We start from the raw sequence: 16,647 nt of genomic DNA, 5'->3' as shown, positions 1-16,647 counted from the left end.
CCAATTCTTGTTATATATCCAGTAGCCTTGTTTATCCAGTGTGCAAAGTGCAGTGAAGTATTCTTACACAAGTACTCCGAGACTCTTTTATCATCACCAAAAATGGTGAAGCTTGTAAGTATTAAAATCTAATTATTTTAATTTCTTCTATTTAATACTACAATATTTTAACATCGTAAACACATTTGAAATTGTTCCAATTTTTAGAATGAGCTGGATAAAGAACAGCTCACAAGTAAGTGTATAAAATCTATATATTTCTTAAATTAATAGTCTCATTTTTTTAGTGCTTCATCAAACTTTTGATGCATTTGATGTGGATAGAAAAGGCTATATTGGAATTGAAATGATTGGAACGATTTTAGACATGTTAGGAACTCAATTAGCGGGTGATGAACTTGATGTAAAACGATTATACGAAATAATCAAAAAAGAAATATTGACCACACTTTTTTTTGTAGAGTGTTATCTCTGAAATTGATGAAGACGGAAACGGCGAAGTTAATTTCGAAGAGTTTGCAAATTTAGCGGCACGTTTTCTCGGTGAAGAGGATGAGGATACTGAGGCAATTCAATTGGAACTGAAAGGAGCATTTAGACTTTACGATAGAGATGGTACAAATAATAGTCACGGTTTGGTGAATATCGAGATTAACGATCTTGTTTTTGTTGTAATACGAAGGTAATGGATTTATCACCACTGAAGTTTTGCGGGAAATCTTAAGAGAATTGGACGATAAGTTAAGTGATGATGACCTGGATAATATGATTGATGAAATTGATGCTGACGGATCTGGAACAGTCGATTGGGAAGGTAAAAATCGTTTAATCAAAATTATGATACCATTTTTTTTTTGATTTTTCTTTGTAGAATTCAAAGCGGTTATGATTGGTTGAAGACATTCAAGAATTCATACTTTTATTTTATGAAATCTGATGTTAATGTAAATTTATAAATAAAAAAAGGTGTTTACAAAAAAATTATTCAGCCTTAGTTTTAAATTAACCGTGTCCAATGCCCCACCATCGTTAGATTAAAAGGTTGAGCTGATTGATCGGTCTATAAATACGATGGATAATTAAAGTGATTAAAAAAAGGTTCCTGAGACGTTATTGCAGTACCACATCGTCGCCCTCAGAGTCACACGCAATCAAAATGGTAAAGAAATTTTAGTTCTAAAAGTCCAAAATATTCCATTTAATTTAACTATTTTTATCTGATTTAAGGCTGATGAAATTGAAGAAAAACTCTTAGTTTTAGGCAAAACTTTAGATATCTCGAAAGATCAAATGAGAAGTAAGTACAAAAAAAATCGCATATCAAAAAATTTGATACTAATATGACAGATAATAAATTATAGTGTTAAAAACTACTTTTGATGGCTTCGACGTTGATAAGAAAGGAAATATTCCCGTTGATATGATCGGCCAAATCTTGGATATGTTAGGTCATCAACTAACTGCAGAAGAATTACAAGTAAAAATTAAAAAAAATCACATAAAAAACAAATTATAATAATTATTTTCTTATTAACTTTCAGGCGATTGTCTCTGAAATTGATGAAGATGGTAATGGAGAAATGAGTTTCGAAGAATTTGCCCATTTAGCTGCTAGATTCTTAGTTGAAGAAGAAGAGGACACAGAAGCTATTCTAAGAGAGTTAAAAGACGCTTTTAGGTTATACGATAAAGAAGGTTTAGGATTTATCACAACTGATCTATTAAGAGAAATCTTGAAAGAATTAGACGAAAAAGTAACACCGTCAGATTTAGATCAAATGATTGAAGAAATTGATATTGATGGATCTGGAACTGTAGATTGGGAAGGTTTGTTTACATAAAAAAATATCAATAATGAATAATAAAATTATATATTTACGTTTCAGAATTCAAAGCTATGATGATTGGATAAAAAGTAACATTAAAAACAACGTTTTTATATTTTTGTTTTTACTATATATCAAAAAAAGGATAATTATTTATCATAATAAGATTGTTTGCTATTAAAACTATAAATAAATAAATTTATTTTATTATCGACAATGAAAGATATTTTATTTCATTAGTTTACTATGTTTGGCAATCGTTCAAAATAAGTTATAAATACAACTTTAAACGTCTAAAATGGTCTTTGAATAGGTCAAAAGTTAACACTAGTATAAAACAAAGCCGTTTTAAGTTTAGGATAATGAAATCAAATTACTTTCAAGCATTAATTTAAAAACACTTTGGGATCATTTAAGTTTGAGGGAATTGAATTCATTTTGATGAAGTTTATCAGATTCAAAGAAATAAGTGAAACTCTCTCGGAACCAGTGAAGTAAACAGGACGTTTGACCACGTGGCTTAATTGCTCTAATATCAAATATAATAATAAGTAATGAGTCTTATTTACCTCGGCAGAATATTTTCAAAAATGGTATGACGTTTCAACGGCTCTTCTAAACGATGTGAATGGTTCTGATTGTTCTGTTATTGTAACCAAGATAAAATATGCTTGGATTGTGGTGATAAAAACCTCAAGATGTGGTGTTATTGAACTTCCGTATGCATAGAAGATCCATTCTCTCATAAGAGGCATTGGGCAGAATACAGCTGTACAGAAAAGTTTGGCCTCCTCAAAGAGCACGGTTCACATTTTGACATGATTCAACTTCAAGAGTCAAATCACATGATAGACTTGCAGTGGAGAATACAGTTCCGTCGGCACAAAGACATATTCACCCGGGTCATTCTTAAATGATTAGGACAGGACGGCTAACTAGATAGGTTGGGAATGATTGAGCATAACGAGGCAAAACGATAAAGTTCTTGAGAACTTTGTAAGGACTCACGCAGAACTGGATTTCTGATGCCCACTACAAACTAGCAATGCAAAAAATAAGATTATCAACTCTTTTCTCTATGTTCTGAAAAAGAAAATAGAACATTGAACGAAAAGAATGAAGTGATGATTGCCTTTACATACTGACCTCAATTCCTTGTAGAGTTGCTGATAGTTGGAAAGAAATAGATCTCTTCCTCTCGGTAGCATTACAACCCAAGGTGGTTCTTCGCTGCCTTTGCCATTTGCTTCCATTTGCTGCGGTCCAACCTTAGTTATCATTATCTAGGGTCCGTAGATCCACTGAAATGTTATCTCTCTATCGTATTCTCGGTCATCCCAGCGGCTGCCTTCCCTCTGGGGACTCTTCTCATCAATTGGATGACACGTTTGTTCTCCTAACGTTGCCGGCCCATCTCAATCTTTCTGACTTTATTACTTTTACTATTTCTGTCTGATTATAGATCAAAAGGCCAAGATAGCTATGGATACAATAAAGATTTCAAATTTTAGTAGAACAAGTAAATCATGGAAGGAAGTTATTAGAGGAATCTTAATTAAACTGGTATAAATATGTGTATAATCAAAGAATTATAGTAAAGGAGTAAAGATTTGAATGAAAACAAAGAGTACAAGAGTGATATTGCAACAATTTTGGGATTATTAAATAAAATTTTCGATAAATACATGGCGTAACCTCACTTTAGTGTATGTAGAAATACGTTAGAATTGACTGAAAATGTTCAAGAAATTTGGTCCCATGCGAGTTTTTCCACACTGGCGATTTTTTGCAAAACTCTGTTGGTTGTGGTGTTTTCTGCCCGTATTTCAATACAACCGTCTTATAGATCGTACTTTTGGATTGTAATTATTTATTTCTCACATTACATCTCAGAGGCAGCCCAATAACACCGCTGCTCTTGTGGTTTCTGTTCTGACTTCTTCTTTCAAGTCTCTATTGCTAGTGATGTTTACCGCCAGTTTACAACATCTTGGTTCGAATTCAAATAACATTCCTGGATGCTGTCTTCGTCTTAAAAGATTAAGACTGCATCGTCTACGTAGCATATGATTCTTATATTCTTTTCGCCCAACCTGTATGCCAGTACTCATCTCACTCACAAATTCCATAATGCATAATGCCATAATATTCGGGTGTATGTGTCGTTTCTATAGATAGATCACTACCTCATTTAGTCTCACCCTATTAGTTTGTTTGTTTAAAGCTTGTCTTAGTTATTTGTCGGATAACGAAGATTTCACTTACAGTTGGATTGTTTTTTTCTGAATCCCTGTAGTTGTTCAAATCTCATTGCTGTTATTTCTTCTGATAGCATTCTGGTAATCAATTTTTGATAAAACTCAAACAACTAGCTTGGGTTTGTCTTTTCATCCTTCTTGAAAATTGATATCAGTATGCTACACTTCCAATAAGATGGTATCTTTTACTTATGATAATTAAGTTAAACGCGGTGTTTATTTCATCTACCAGTGTATCTCCACCATATTTAATCAGCTTGTTTGTTGTTTCAACGATACTTGGTGATTTTCTGTTTTTCAAATTACGGATATTTTGTTTTACTTTTTCTTTGGAGAAGGTGAATCACGATTCAGAATTAACCACAGGTCTGCTTGACGAGGTGCTTTCAAATGGTACTAATTAACGAAACTGTATTAACACGAATGGAATCTACAGAATGAGAAGTTACGTTATTGTCTTTTCAGATTCAAAAGGATGTGTGGCTTCGGCAGGACGGGGTCACTGCTGACACAAGCAGGAGATCTCTCCAAGAACTGAGGCAGCTGTTCCCAGAATGCTTGATGTCTTTGCGCGGAGACATCCACTGGCCAGTACGATCTCCAGACCTTACTCCCTGTGACTTTTTTTGTGTGGGGGTTTCTTAAGGCTGAAGTTTACAAACATCATCCCAGGACTCTGGCAGCCCTACGACAAACGATTCAAGAAGAGATTGCTCGTATTCCTCAAGAAATGTTGATTAGAGTAATAACGAAGGAAAACACTTGAGCGATATACTGTTCAAAAAGAGAAACTTGTAAAACATAATAACGTAACTTCTCATTCTGCAAATTCCATTCATGTTAATACAGTTTCGTTAATTTGTACCATCTGTTTTTTATACAACTTTCAAATTAGGGAGGGAGTTTTGCCGCATCTTGTACTTTGAAAAGTGTGTTTGTGTTATGGGTTTTCAATTCATATAGAGTGCAAAGCTTTGTTTTGTTGGTGTCACATATACCACTTTTTTCAGGAGAGCATAAGAAGATGAACTACAATGGCAGACAATTAACGAGTTACTGACATTACCAACTACATCAACAGTAAGCGACTATTTTCTGAAGAAATAAATTCTTCACAAATTCGTCCAAGGAACAGATCTGATGGTTTTTTCCTAAAGACATCTAACATACTGTAATATGGAATGTACATTAAGATAGCCATTTTGGAGCAAACACTTTTAAAGATTTAAGACCACTAAATTCTACAAGTAAGAAATGCAATCATGTTCTGGTAATTAATAATAAAAAAAATTCTAAAATAAAAAGAAGTTCGTGGTGCTGCGATTTCTGTTCTTGCAAAAATAAGGTAGTTATTGTAAAATGACATAACAATAGTACTATTATACGTTTTTATGGATATAGGTCCAGTATCCTTAAGAACACCATCATAAGGTCATTTTACTACATTTTATTAAAACTAATTTAACATAATATTTTCAATTAGAGCCATCTACCAACAAAAGTTAACTCTAATTCAAGGGTATATTAAAAGATGGCGCTCGAAACGTGAATTCGCCGGTAAGGTTTTCAAAAGATATCTAGTTATAAATATGATTAATTTGGAGTAAAAAATTTGGACTCTTAAAACGGTAGTTAACAAAAAAATTTAACTTTAAGTTTGAGATTACTTAACAGAATTTTTGTTGTATCTAGAATAACACAAAAAGTATAAGAAACGTTGAGTAAAATAAGAAATAATGATCTTCTTAACACGATTGCAAAGAAATAAACTAACCCAATCTGTATTAACATACGAGTAATGTACTAATTTGACATAACCAATACATTATGCTATAAATAAACCGTATTAATCTTGTTATGGATTAATAGTGTGATAAATGGGTATCTATATCCTGTTACAAATCGACGATGTTAATTAATTGTGACCCTCAAAACTTTTACATGCAAAAAAAATAATATAAATCACTTCATTTAATGAAAAAATTTTAAACTTAAATAGTTCAACGTTTTTACATCCATTAAGTCATTGAAACTAATTGATTCATTAATATTGGATCGATTGAACATGAACCGAACCAAAGAGGACTTAATTTGTTGTATAATTCAATTTTATCTTAATTTAGTTCAGTTGGTTGTGTCCTTATTGCGTTTATAAGAACATTTTCTTTTTTGATATGTCAGGGTTTCAATTGAAAACGGTGTTAAAGGAACGTGCTAAAGTGACAAATCGCGAATGGTTCCGCGTTTTAAATAAGGTAACTTGTGTCAATGGTCGTCCAGACTATTTGTAGAAAATCAATCGTGCGTTTAGAAAAAAAAAGAAAGAATGAAAAAAATAAAACCTTTCCATCACTTTCTTTTATCATTGATCAAGTTGCATTTTAATTAACAACTCTCGTCGTTAGCCGTTATATAAATTTGGAATTTTATGTTTACGGCCTACGGAAATGAGTAAGCCTAAACGGTATGCCTTCCTGTGTTTCAAAAATACCAGAATACTTTCTCGATTTGGCGAGATCTCAAAATGCGCACTGTAATTAAATTAATTGCCGAGTTCTTAACGAATTCTTTAGATATTCGGTGTGTGGACAAGATAAAACCACTAAATCGCTGTTTTGGTATTTAGTAAAAGTTTTCTTCTTGCATAACTACAAGTTGTAATCTTTTTTATTGAGATTTTAATGATGGTACTGGGTGAATCGCATTTTTACATTTCTAGGTATATATATTCGGATCTCAATCTGAAATGTGAATACAAAAGGATGTTTCGGAGCAAAATGCGTTTAAGTTTGCTCCGTTGATTCTCTGACTATATGTAACGATCTCTTTTCGAATATGGAGGGCTCAAGGGAAATTGAAAATCCAATTTCCAACTTAAAATTCTTCTCCCTCTAGGAACAGTTTCATATGGATATAAACTGAAGCGTAATGATGCGGAATGTATCGTTCGTAGTAGTCACAGAAACAGAGCTTTTCAAATAATTGTTCCCTTGGCCACAATATGATAATACATACTTTTATTTTTCTTAAGGCAAATATATTTAAAAATTTAGAAGTGTGCATTACATTTAGGTTGCGGCAAGAATGGCGAAGTTGTGTAGTGTTTGCAAAAAACGCGTTGTTGCTTCGAATCCTTGATTCTTTAAGATAGTCTGAACCAATTTTTCTTTTATTGTATGACTAACAGATCCTGGAATGCTATTTGTTGTAGCTGCAAACTTCAGCATTCATGGATTCTGCTAACGGTAGCTGCTATTTTTTCAAAAATTTAATACCATGAGTTACACATTTGAAATGACTTCTAATAAAAGCCAAACTGTATGCAAGTAGGTGAGCATCATTAAAATTGCCGACATTCTTGAACTTGTTAAAATAGGTTCTATGCACAACTTTATAATCGTTCACAAAATAAAATAGGTACTTACTTATGTAAGATTATTGACAGAAAATACGATGGCAAACATCGCACAGTTTCCGACATTTACAAGCAGATAAACAAGTAGGATTAATGTCTGCCGAAACGCTTTGTTATCTACTTGGAATATCTAACCAAAATTGTTTAGAACAACACGTTCAATTGAATCATAGAGGTGTGGAGTCTACCTCTATGATTATCTTATTTCCAAAAAAGATTCTCATTACACTTCAGGTACAGTTATATGTTTGGACTTAAGTTTGTCGTTTACTAAAATGTTACTTAAAATACTTCAAAGAAAACTTTAGCTATATGTTTCAAAGGCCCAAGATGAACACAACTTTACATCTGAAACGTTGAACGTTGAATCTACAACTCTCAATGAAATAGCAAAACAGTAGCAGTGCAAACGAGACGGTTCAAAAGTTTTGTAGCAAAGTAAGTATTGAGATATGGTGATGGCTATCATGAATACAGAACTTGCCCCCGCCTTTTTCATTCTTCTATACATATAAGGTAATTTACATTGCCATAGCCGACTGTATTGAGACTACGATACCTTCATAAGCTACAACTCCCCATGTCTTCAGTGATGCTTCCGGTGAAGAAAATAGAAATCATACTCTAACGTGATTTTTAGAAATTATGTACTATAGAAATTTTGCTACTATTAAACGTAGTATTTGAAATATATTTCTGGAGTTACTATTTGGTATTAATCTATTTCTTTCTCCTTCTTCAGCTGGATGCAGCCCAATTATTTTGAAGCAATGTTTCCAGGTATCCTTTATGCCCTATATGTTGTTCTCTATTTGGCCCTCGTTGTTTTTGCATAGGTTTGTTCGGGGCTTGCCCTTTGTTTTTCAGATAGTCACATGCTTCTATTATATCGTTTTCCTTGAAATTCTATTTTATTGTTTGTAGTGTTTGTACTAGTTGATAGTTATTTGCTCTACTTCGTGCATTCTTAAATTCTACTCTTCCTCTTTGGTGTTGCCATGTGTTTTATGCATTTTGTTCCTGTATTCTTAGGATTCTGCTTAGGATTTCGATGATTAGTGTTGTTTCTTAAAATTCAGCATCTGCATTAGACTTGGAGTAACTGGTGGTCTGAGCCGTAGCATACTACTGTTCGTCTTTTTATATCTAAGATGCTAATAGCTGCTATTTTATTTCTTAAGACGTCATGTATTTGATTTGTTATGGATCTATCTGGTGAAATCCACTTCATTTGTTCATCAGTTGTACAATATACGTTGATTAGTGTCAAATTAGAGAATATCTACAGATGTAGTTTGCAATTTCTTTCAAATAAAAGCTGTTCCTTGTTCTTATTTTCCTTTCCACTGTACAGGGTGTCCAAATTTCGATGGGTTTGCAGGGTATCTCAGTTATTATGAAGGATAGAAAGTTGTGGCTTTCACGAACCTGAGCACCTTTTTTGTGAAACTTACAATGGCGCAAACCAAATTTTCATAGCCCTCTTCGTTTTTGATATAAGGGAATGTTTCAAAATCTACAATTTTCATAAGCTACAACTCCCCATGTCTTCAGTGATGCTTGCGGTGAAGAAAATAGAATCATACCTACTCTAACGTGGTTTTTAGAAATTATGTACTATAGAAATTTTGCTACTATTAAACGTAGTATTTGAAATATATTTTTTGGAGCTACTATTTGGTATTAATCTATTTCTTTCTCCTTCTTGAGCTGGATGCAGCCCAATTATTTGGAAGCAATGTTTCCAGGTATCCTTTATGCCCTATATATTGTTCTCTATTTGGCCCTCTTTGTTTCTGCATAGGTCTGTTCGGGGCTTGCCCTTTGTTTTTCAGATAGCCACATGATTCTATTATATCGTTTTCCTTGAAATTCTATTTCATTGTTTGTAGTGTTTGTACTAGTTGATTTTCATATTCTTTCTTTCTCTTCCTGCATGTCTTATTTGCTCTACTTCGTGCATTCTTAAATTCTACTCTTCCTCCCTGGTGTTGCCATGTGTTTTATGCATTTTGTTCCTGTATTCTTAGGATTCTGCTAAGGATTCGTCTTTTTATATCTACGATGCTAATAGCTGCTATTTTATTTCTTAAAACGTCATGTATTTGATTTGTTATGGATCTATCTGGTGAGATCCACTTCATTTGTTCATCAGTTGTACAATAGACGTTGATTAGTGTCAAATTAGAGAATCTCCACAGATGTAGTTTGCAATTTCTTTCAAATAAAAGCTGTTCCTTGTCCAAAGGTGTCCAAATTTCGATGGGTTTGCAGGGTATCTCAGTTATTATGAAAAATAGAAAGTTGTGGCTTTCACGAACCTGAGCACCTTTTTTGTGAAACTTACAATGGCGCAAACCAAATTTTCATAGCCCTCTTAGTTTTTGATATACAGGGAGTGAACTCAAAAACCGCGATGACTAGAAAAATTCTACGTGCACCATTGGATTCCACGTGAAAAAATCTATTAGAACCCGTTTTTACTTTCTTACTAAGTTTCCGGATAGCCGAGATACAGGAGGTGTCTGAAAATCGTAAATTTCAAACACTCCCTGTATATCAAAAATGAAGAGGGCTTTGAAAATTTGGTTTGCGCCATTGTAAGTTTCACAAAAAAGTAGCTTAGGTTCGCGAAAGCCGCAACTTTCTATCTTTCATAATAACTGAGATACCCTGCAATCCCATCGAAATTTGGACATCCTGTACAGCATTGTGTGCGTTTTTGTATGTCTTACATCCTTTCCTAGTCACTTTATTTCTTGAACTGCTGTTGCCGTTAGCTTACATCTTGTTAATTCGTTAAGCAGTACTGCTTGTATTTCAGGCTTGTTCAAAGTTCTGGCATTCCATGTTTCTATTGCGTATTCCATATTTCTTAATTTTAATCTTTGGTTTTGTGGCCGAGTTGGCAACCGCATCTCTAGCAGGGTTGCTCATCTTCCTAGGGCTGACCACTTCTTGTGGCTTCGTTGAGGTCTTTGAGTCTCCTAGTTTTACTATATTTTTTTATTACAATAAGCAGGAAGGAAAAAAGCACAATAATTCTTCTCTGGTCCGGAGTATTATCTCTAGTACATCGGAATCCACTATAAATTGTAGGTCCACTTGTAATGTAAAAAGCTGCCAACGTTAAAAGCAGAGAAGAGGCTTAAGGCGTCAACAGTGGCGCAACAAAGAGGTTGTAAGAGAGAGGTGTAAAAATAAATATCTCGTAGTTGCTTATAAAATTGGCAATAAACAAAATGCTTAAAATCCGGCCTTTAATTATAATAAATATTTCTTAGTAATTGATACATAAAAGACTTTTACCTAGTTTTCCTTGATAATTCTATTATTAAGTGTTTTTTATTTCCCCAAGAAGAAATAGACATGACATAAATTACTATTTGTTTTAGTGTTTTTTTAAATTACAATTCGCACGCGATCCCGATTAATATAAAACGTAAACTAGTAGTTATACGTGACCAACTTGTATAAACTTAACAACTGATTATTAAAAAACTTATTAAAGGCAAAAAATCACCGCTCTAAAAAATCATGCATTATCATATTTCAAAATGAATAAAACATAATGTTACAACAAAATAACTTTCACAACAACTTGAACGTCGTTAAATTAACTATTAATTTTGCAAGTTTTTGATTGAAACAATGGGAACAATATTAAAATAATTGGGCGAGTGGTATTAATTTAAAGGACAAACCTGTCACGAAACGAAAACCAAAAAATAATAATAATAATAACGAATCGTAACAGGATGTATTTAAAACTAAAAGTGTTACTACAGATTGTTGTTACATGACAAAATTGGTTACCTCGAGGATTGATATCTCCTTGAAAAATAACGAATTTAAAATGCCACTTCAATTTACCAAATGAAAGTGTATAAAAACAAACTCATTGTTGTTAATTACATTATGGCTCCTTACTTTATAAGACGGAAGAAAAGTTTTGTAAATAATAGTGTACATTACAAGGATGTTATTATTCACGGTCATTTTTTAATTAAAAGATATTTTAATATTTATTGTTAAATAAATAGTAACCTTGTTATCGTGCTGAAGAAATAAAGATGAATTTATTATGGTATTTAAACGAAAGCGATCGAAGACAACTTTTCTTTTATTTAAACAGGAATCAAATAGAGAAATGTTCTATGTCCATAGGAATAATTACATTAAACTCCATGGTAGTAAAGAAAGGAAATTTCTATTTATAAATAATGGTATCACTTTCCATGAGGAATGTCAAGTTAACCATATGACTATACAATTTATAAGATAAAATCTTTCTCTTTTTTGCCATTGCTTTTACTGAACATATATTACAATTTTCACAATTTAATTGAGTGAACTGTAATAAAATTTAATACGGATACTTAACACAATTTACAAACAAGTGAAATTATTTTATGATGGCAAAAATTTCAAAATAATATTTCCTGTTCTCTTAATTTTTTTTTGAAAGCTAAGAATTTCTTATATCAAGTTTCATTATTTCTTTCAGAAATTGCTCTGCTTCTCAAAGGGGAAGTACATTTAGATTAACATAGAAGATATGAATGTTGGAATAATTTAAATGTATTCCCAAGTCCAAAGCGAAACAACTCGCGTGGTAACCTTTCTTAGTCGATTACTATTTGCCATCAATTTTGAGTTTTGGATATTGTGAATACATATATTTATAGAATAAAGCATGAGAAAATAATAGAATTGAGAATTAATTGCATCTTAATAATAAAAAAATATTAAAATAAAAATTACTCAATCAATACTAAAATTATATGCACACATAATTCAATACTACAAATCTTATTAAGTTATTCTGATTAAGTTATTGTACTTTTGTGATTGTGTTCACCGTTTAACTTTAACCGATTATTATTCGTAATCCGTGACTAATCGTACACTTTCTCTATAAAACGTGCAAGAAACGAATTAATCAAACTCTCGTTTTCCACCTAATTGAGAAACCCAATTGTAACGGATTTTAAACGATGAAATGTACGGAAATGCGATTTTTATGAAAATCGCTTTTGTTCGGTTAAATTAATGTTTTATTGGAATAAAATTTTCTTAAATGTATTATATATATTATTATTATTAGCCTGAAGCAAAGGTTAAAGAAATTTTCTTGAACTTCGTTGGCACGCGGAAAATCCGGTCGGGTAATCCCTGAAGCGAAGCGAGAAAGTGAAATAATTTAAGTAACAAGTATCATAATATACATAAATGGAGGGATTTGTTGCACGGTTGGTGCTACATGCGGATTCAACGAGTGAAAGTGTATTCAGTGAGAGCATATTATTAAATTGAAATAAAATTTTTAATTGTGTTTCGAAAATTGGCTCCATACAACATTTAACAGAAGAAGATAGAAACTGTGACGAATGTTACAACCGATTGAAATGTTGTAATATCGTCTGGGAGTGTATGAAATGGGCGGAATAAATATTCCACCTACTGGAATGTTAATCAAATTAAAATTCTCATCACAAGTAATTTATCACCATAAGACAATTCCACAATATTAGATATTAGAAATTGATCGATAATGACCGAATTGCAACAGATATAAAGTTTGCGACAAACCTAATGAATCATAAACACTAAATAGAAAGTACATCACATCACATACAATAACTGTATAAAAACGGAGTGATGATATTTTGTAAGAGATTTGTCCTATTTATCTTAAAACTCGAATAAAATTTTTATTCATTAAAATTGGAATTTTTGTGGCGGTCACATTCGCAACGTTATTACACGGTCGAACAAATCGTGAACTGCGCATCTCCTACTAAGTTATAAACCGTATCGAAACTTAAGTGTCTACGTTCCGGATGCACCATTCCCAGAAAAAATACTAACAAAACCACAAAATACCAATCATCACCTTCTCATACACATCAATTTGATCTTAATACAAATTACCCATTATCTATTAGTCTCGTATTACATTATGGTCCCCTTAAATCGTATTACGTTCTTAAGATTATTTCAGCATGGGTGTTCTTTACTCCTATAGTAGTTGTTATTCTGGTGTGTGGAAGTGGTAGCTTATGTAGGCTGTCGCCACATACCAATTGCTCAACATTTGCGGCCGATTCTTTATTGTAACATTCGATTCTCGGTAACGAAAGGCTTTTAAGAAAAACGACCGGACAGCAATGATTTCCGACCCGATATGGTTTTATTAGATCGGTTTTCAGTTGCTCGCTCTGAGGTCAACGCTTTAATTATAACGTGCAAATTTCATTAGGGTCCCATTTAACGTTTTCGTTTCATTTAATGTTAAGTTTACTTACTGCATTGAACCATACTATACCTTAAATGGAACCAATTGAGGTTTTTAGAACGTATTTTCTATTTATCTTTCACTTGGAATTATTTATGATAAACTTAATCAGTTTTAAGTTTACATTAATTAATTCAAGAATTGTTGATAAACAGTTATGTTAGAATAAACGATATTATAACATTACCTTTTTTACTCTTTTAGGCTTTATAATGCCCGAAACATAAATTCTATCGAAGGACTTTTCTTCAGTAATAATTACTGTACCAATTATTAATGAGCTAATGATGAGCTCAATGAGCTCTGTTGATCTTGTACCTCGGGTAATAATTTCTATAGGTCATCGTCTGGTAATTGTGGATATTGCAGACAAGTATTTTTGTTTATCGACATCTATTTTATGAAGATGTTTCTTCATACGACATTCGAAGTTTTGTGTGGTTTATCCTATTAGTACTTCATAGACTTGCACGACAGTTCGCAAACTCTTGACCTTGTTAACGGAGGAAGTTGATTTATTTCTACTTTTCCTACAGGTTTATGGTTCCATGGCTTTTTTCAGCACTCTTGTAATTTTTTCTATTATACCTGCAATAAAACATATTATAAAGGTATCAACATGACGAAATCAAAACTGCCAGCTATGTATATCTTGGCTATGAAGTTTGCGTATCGAGAGAGAAGGCTCACTCTCGTATGGGAAGCTTACAGAAGACATACAACATTTTTTTTTAGATGAGCCATATTCCCATACATTAACATTAACGGTTGCCACTGTCAGGAAGCTCAAAGTACCGCAAAGAAAGAAAGAGATGCTGGGTGTAACCCTGAAGGACCACATAAGAAATTAAGTCCTACGAAGAAGAACTGGAGTAAATGATGGAGAATGAGCAATGGACAAAATGAATGAAGATCATGAGCGGAGAGACGAAGTAGAGTTAAACCGCCTACAGACTGAACGGACGACGTCAAAACAATGACCAACAATTGTATTTATACAGCATATAACAGAATCGAATGGAACAGAATAGGGAAGGCCTATAAGTATAAGTTGGACGAAAAGGGCTGATGATGATGATGACCTGTAACAAAGAGAAGATAGATCCAACCCAACTAACTAGTTGGGTTGGGTTGGGTTGGGTGTGTGGGTGGTGGTATGATGAAGATTGTAGATACATGTTAATGTCCATTTTCTTCCAATACACTTCGTGTTCGAATAACGCATTATTAGTTCTAATTACTAATACGTCCAGAAATAGTTCCCGGATGTTCTCTTCTTTCTTCACATAAGCCATAACTTAAGTGATTTAAGAAATACACACATTTAGCCATAACTTTGTTTTTCAAGGACAAAATTCTAAAACAGGTGAAAACGCGATTCCATGACTTTTCTTTCATATTACTCCAAAAACTCCACATCGTAAGCAGCTATTAGCATGATTTTGTCACTTTTCTCTTGTTACTGAAGAACATCGCGACATGGCCTCCTAAACATCAAACCTTGTTTTCATAGACGCGGTCGATGAGGTTATATTAATTACATTGCTAATAACACGTGAAATACAACATAAAATACTAATGCTATGAGTTTGCTACGCTTTGAGTTTCAGGTTTTAACATAGAGAACTTACACCGATGGGAGAGGGTTCTTGCAACCACAGGGGTACTCCCACCGTCAACTTCATCTTCTTGGACCTTCTGTCAGGACATTCCATCAGGGAACCAGCTACCACAGGTACGTCTCCGGCGTCTTTTCACAGGTGCTTGCCTCACAGCCGTGACATCCATTTTCAAGTAAGTATTTTTACATGAAACCATCAAAAATTACAATTTACTTTTTGTTTAAAAGCTATCAAAGTAATTTACATCTTCTTACATCTTCTTAGCAATGATCACTTCAACGAAACTTCAACACATACCCACCAATAACTCTTCAACATTACTGTGCAACAAGGTTGTGTACAGCATTCCCATCAAACAAAATGACTTTCCTGGAAACAGACCACTAGGCAGATCACTACAGAGATGGAGAGACAGCTGACAGGCATCTTCTCAGGAGATATTTCAGAGATGGACCTTATCAGGAACAACAAACCCAACGATCTAGAGAGAGAAAGGAAGAAGAAAACAAAGTTAAAACAGTGATATCGAAAACTCATTTAAACTCATTTGCAAACATAAATTGTCATGACAGTTGTCGTCTGCATCCCCATCATTTTCACTGCCTTTAATCTTCAGACATTTCATAGATCGTTTTTGTCCATATCTATTCTGCAGCATAATCATAAAAACCAGGAACTAAGGGCACAGTTTTGCTCACACTTTTAAACGATTCTGCTTTATTTTTATTCTTCTCCAATTTCTTTGTTGTCTCAAAGCTTGTCCCATCCTTTGTTAGGTTGTCTGTGTTGGTAGATTGTAAGTCCAATGAGTCGGGAACCATGTAAGACGAATCTTTCAAGTTTACTTTTTGGCAAAACTCAATAACGCGCTCTTTACTATCCTCAGCTAAAAGAAGCCTTCAATAACATAATATAGTAAATAGTGATAACATAAGCCTTTTTTCTGGAGATTCTTTTTAATTTGTCAATAACACTTTGATTCATTTTCTGAATTAGTGGCATGATATTAAATTTTCAAATACTTCATTTTTTGGATTTAATACTTCCCCAGAACACTCTTTGCTCATAATTAGCAAAATTTTTTCTTCGAACCCAAGTTCTCTCCTGTCGAAAATTTTTCACATTCGGTTGGTATAAATACTTTTTGGAATCAATTTGTAAAAATGCCATTCAGGCATTTTTCTGTATTCTATACGTCAATTTAAGCTGGATTATGTTTTTGAAACGC

At 33.1% G+C, this 16,647-nt stretch overlaps 2 protein-coding genes across 2 annotated transcripts; both read left to right on the top strand.

Moving 5' to 3' along the window:
• The first annotated feature begins 21 nt into the window (after window positions 1-21).
• Window positions 22-984, top strand: LOC111413497 (troponin C, isoallergen Bla g 6.0201-like). Its single transcript, XM_023044497.2, has 6 exons — window positions 22-114; window positions 208-235; window positions 288-403; window positions 462-615; window positions 683-814; window positions 872-984. Exons 1-6 carry the CDS (start codon window positions 103-105, stop codon window positions 895-897), a joined length of 468 nt encoding a protein of 155 aa, XP_022900265.1. The 5' UTR covers window positions 22-102; the 3' UTR covers window positions 898-984.
• Window positions 985-986: 2 nt separating this feature from the next.
• On the top strand, window positions 987-2,048 carry LOC139429038 (troponin C, isoallergen Bla g 6.0101-like). The gene is made up of 5 exons (XM_071194420.1): window positions 987-1,159; window positions 1,228-1,297; window positions 1,362-1,477; window positions 1,542-1,827; window positions 1,887-2,048. Exons 1-5 carry the CDS (start codon window positions 1,157-1,159, stop codon window positions 1,910-1,912), a joined length of 501 nt encoding a protein of 166 aa, XP_071050521.1. The 5' UTR covers window positions 987-1,156; the 3' UTR covers window positions 1,913-2,048.
• The last annotated feature ends 14,599 nt before the right edge of the window (window positions 2,049-16,647 follow it).

This window comes from Onthophagus taurus, chromosome 2 (assembly GCF_036711975.1).
Source record: "Onthophagus taurus isolate NC chromosome 2, IU_Otau_3.0, whole genome shotgun sequence".
NCBI classification, from domain to species: Eukaryota; Metazoa; Arthropoda; class Insecta; order Coleoptera; family Scarabaeidae; genus Onthophagus; species Onthophagus taurus.
Note: the sequence above shows the minus strand (reverse complement) of the source record. Positions and strands in the feature narration are given on the sequence as shown.

What these genes read in the sequence shown, in the direction of transcription:
- LOC111413497 (XM_023044497.2), top strand. An exon ending in TAGCGGGTGATGAACTTGAT is followed by an intron (nt 404 to 461) that starts GTAAAACGATTA and finishes TTTTTTTTGTAG; the next exon opens with AGTGTTATCTCTGAAATTGA. An exon ending in TAGACTTTACGATAGAGATG is followed by an intron (nt 616 to 682) that starts GTACAAATAATA and finishes TGTAATACGAAG; the next exon opens with GTAATGGATTTATCACCACT.
- LOC139429038 (XM_071194420.1), top strand. An exon ending in CTCGAAAGATCAAATGAGAA is followed by an intron (nt 1,298 to 1,361) that starts GTAAGTACAAAA and finishes AATAAATTATAG; the next exon opens with TGTTAAAAACTACTTTTGAT. An exon ending in TGGAACTGTAGATTGGGAAG is followed by an intron (nt 1,828 to 1,886) that starts GTTTGTTTACAT and finishes TTTACGTTTCAG; the next exon opens with AATTCAAAGCTATGATGATT.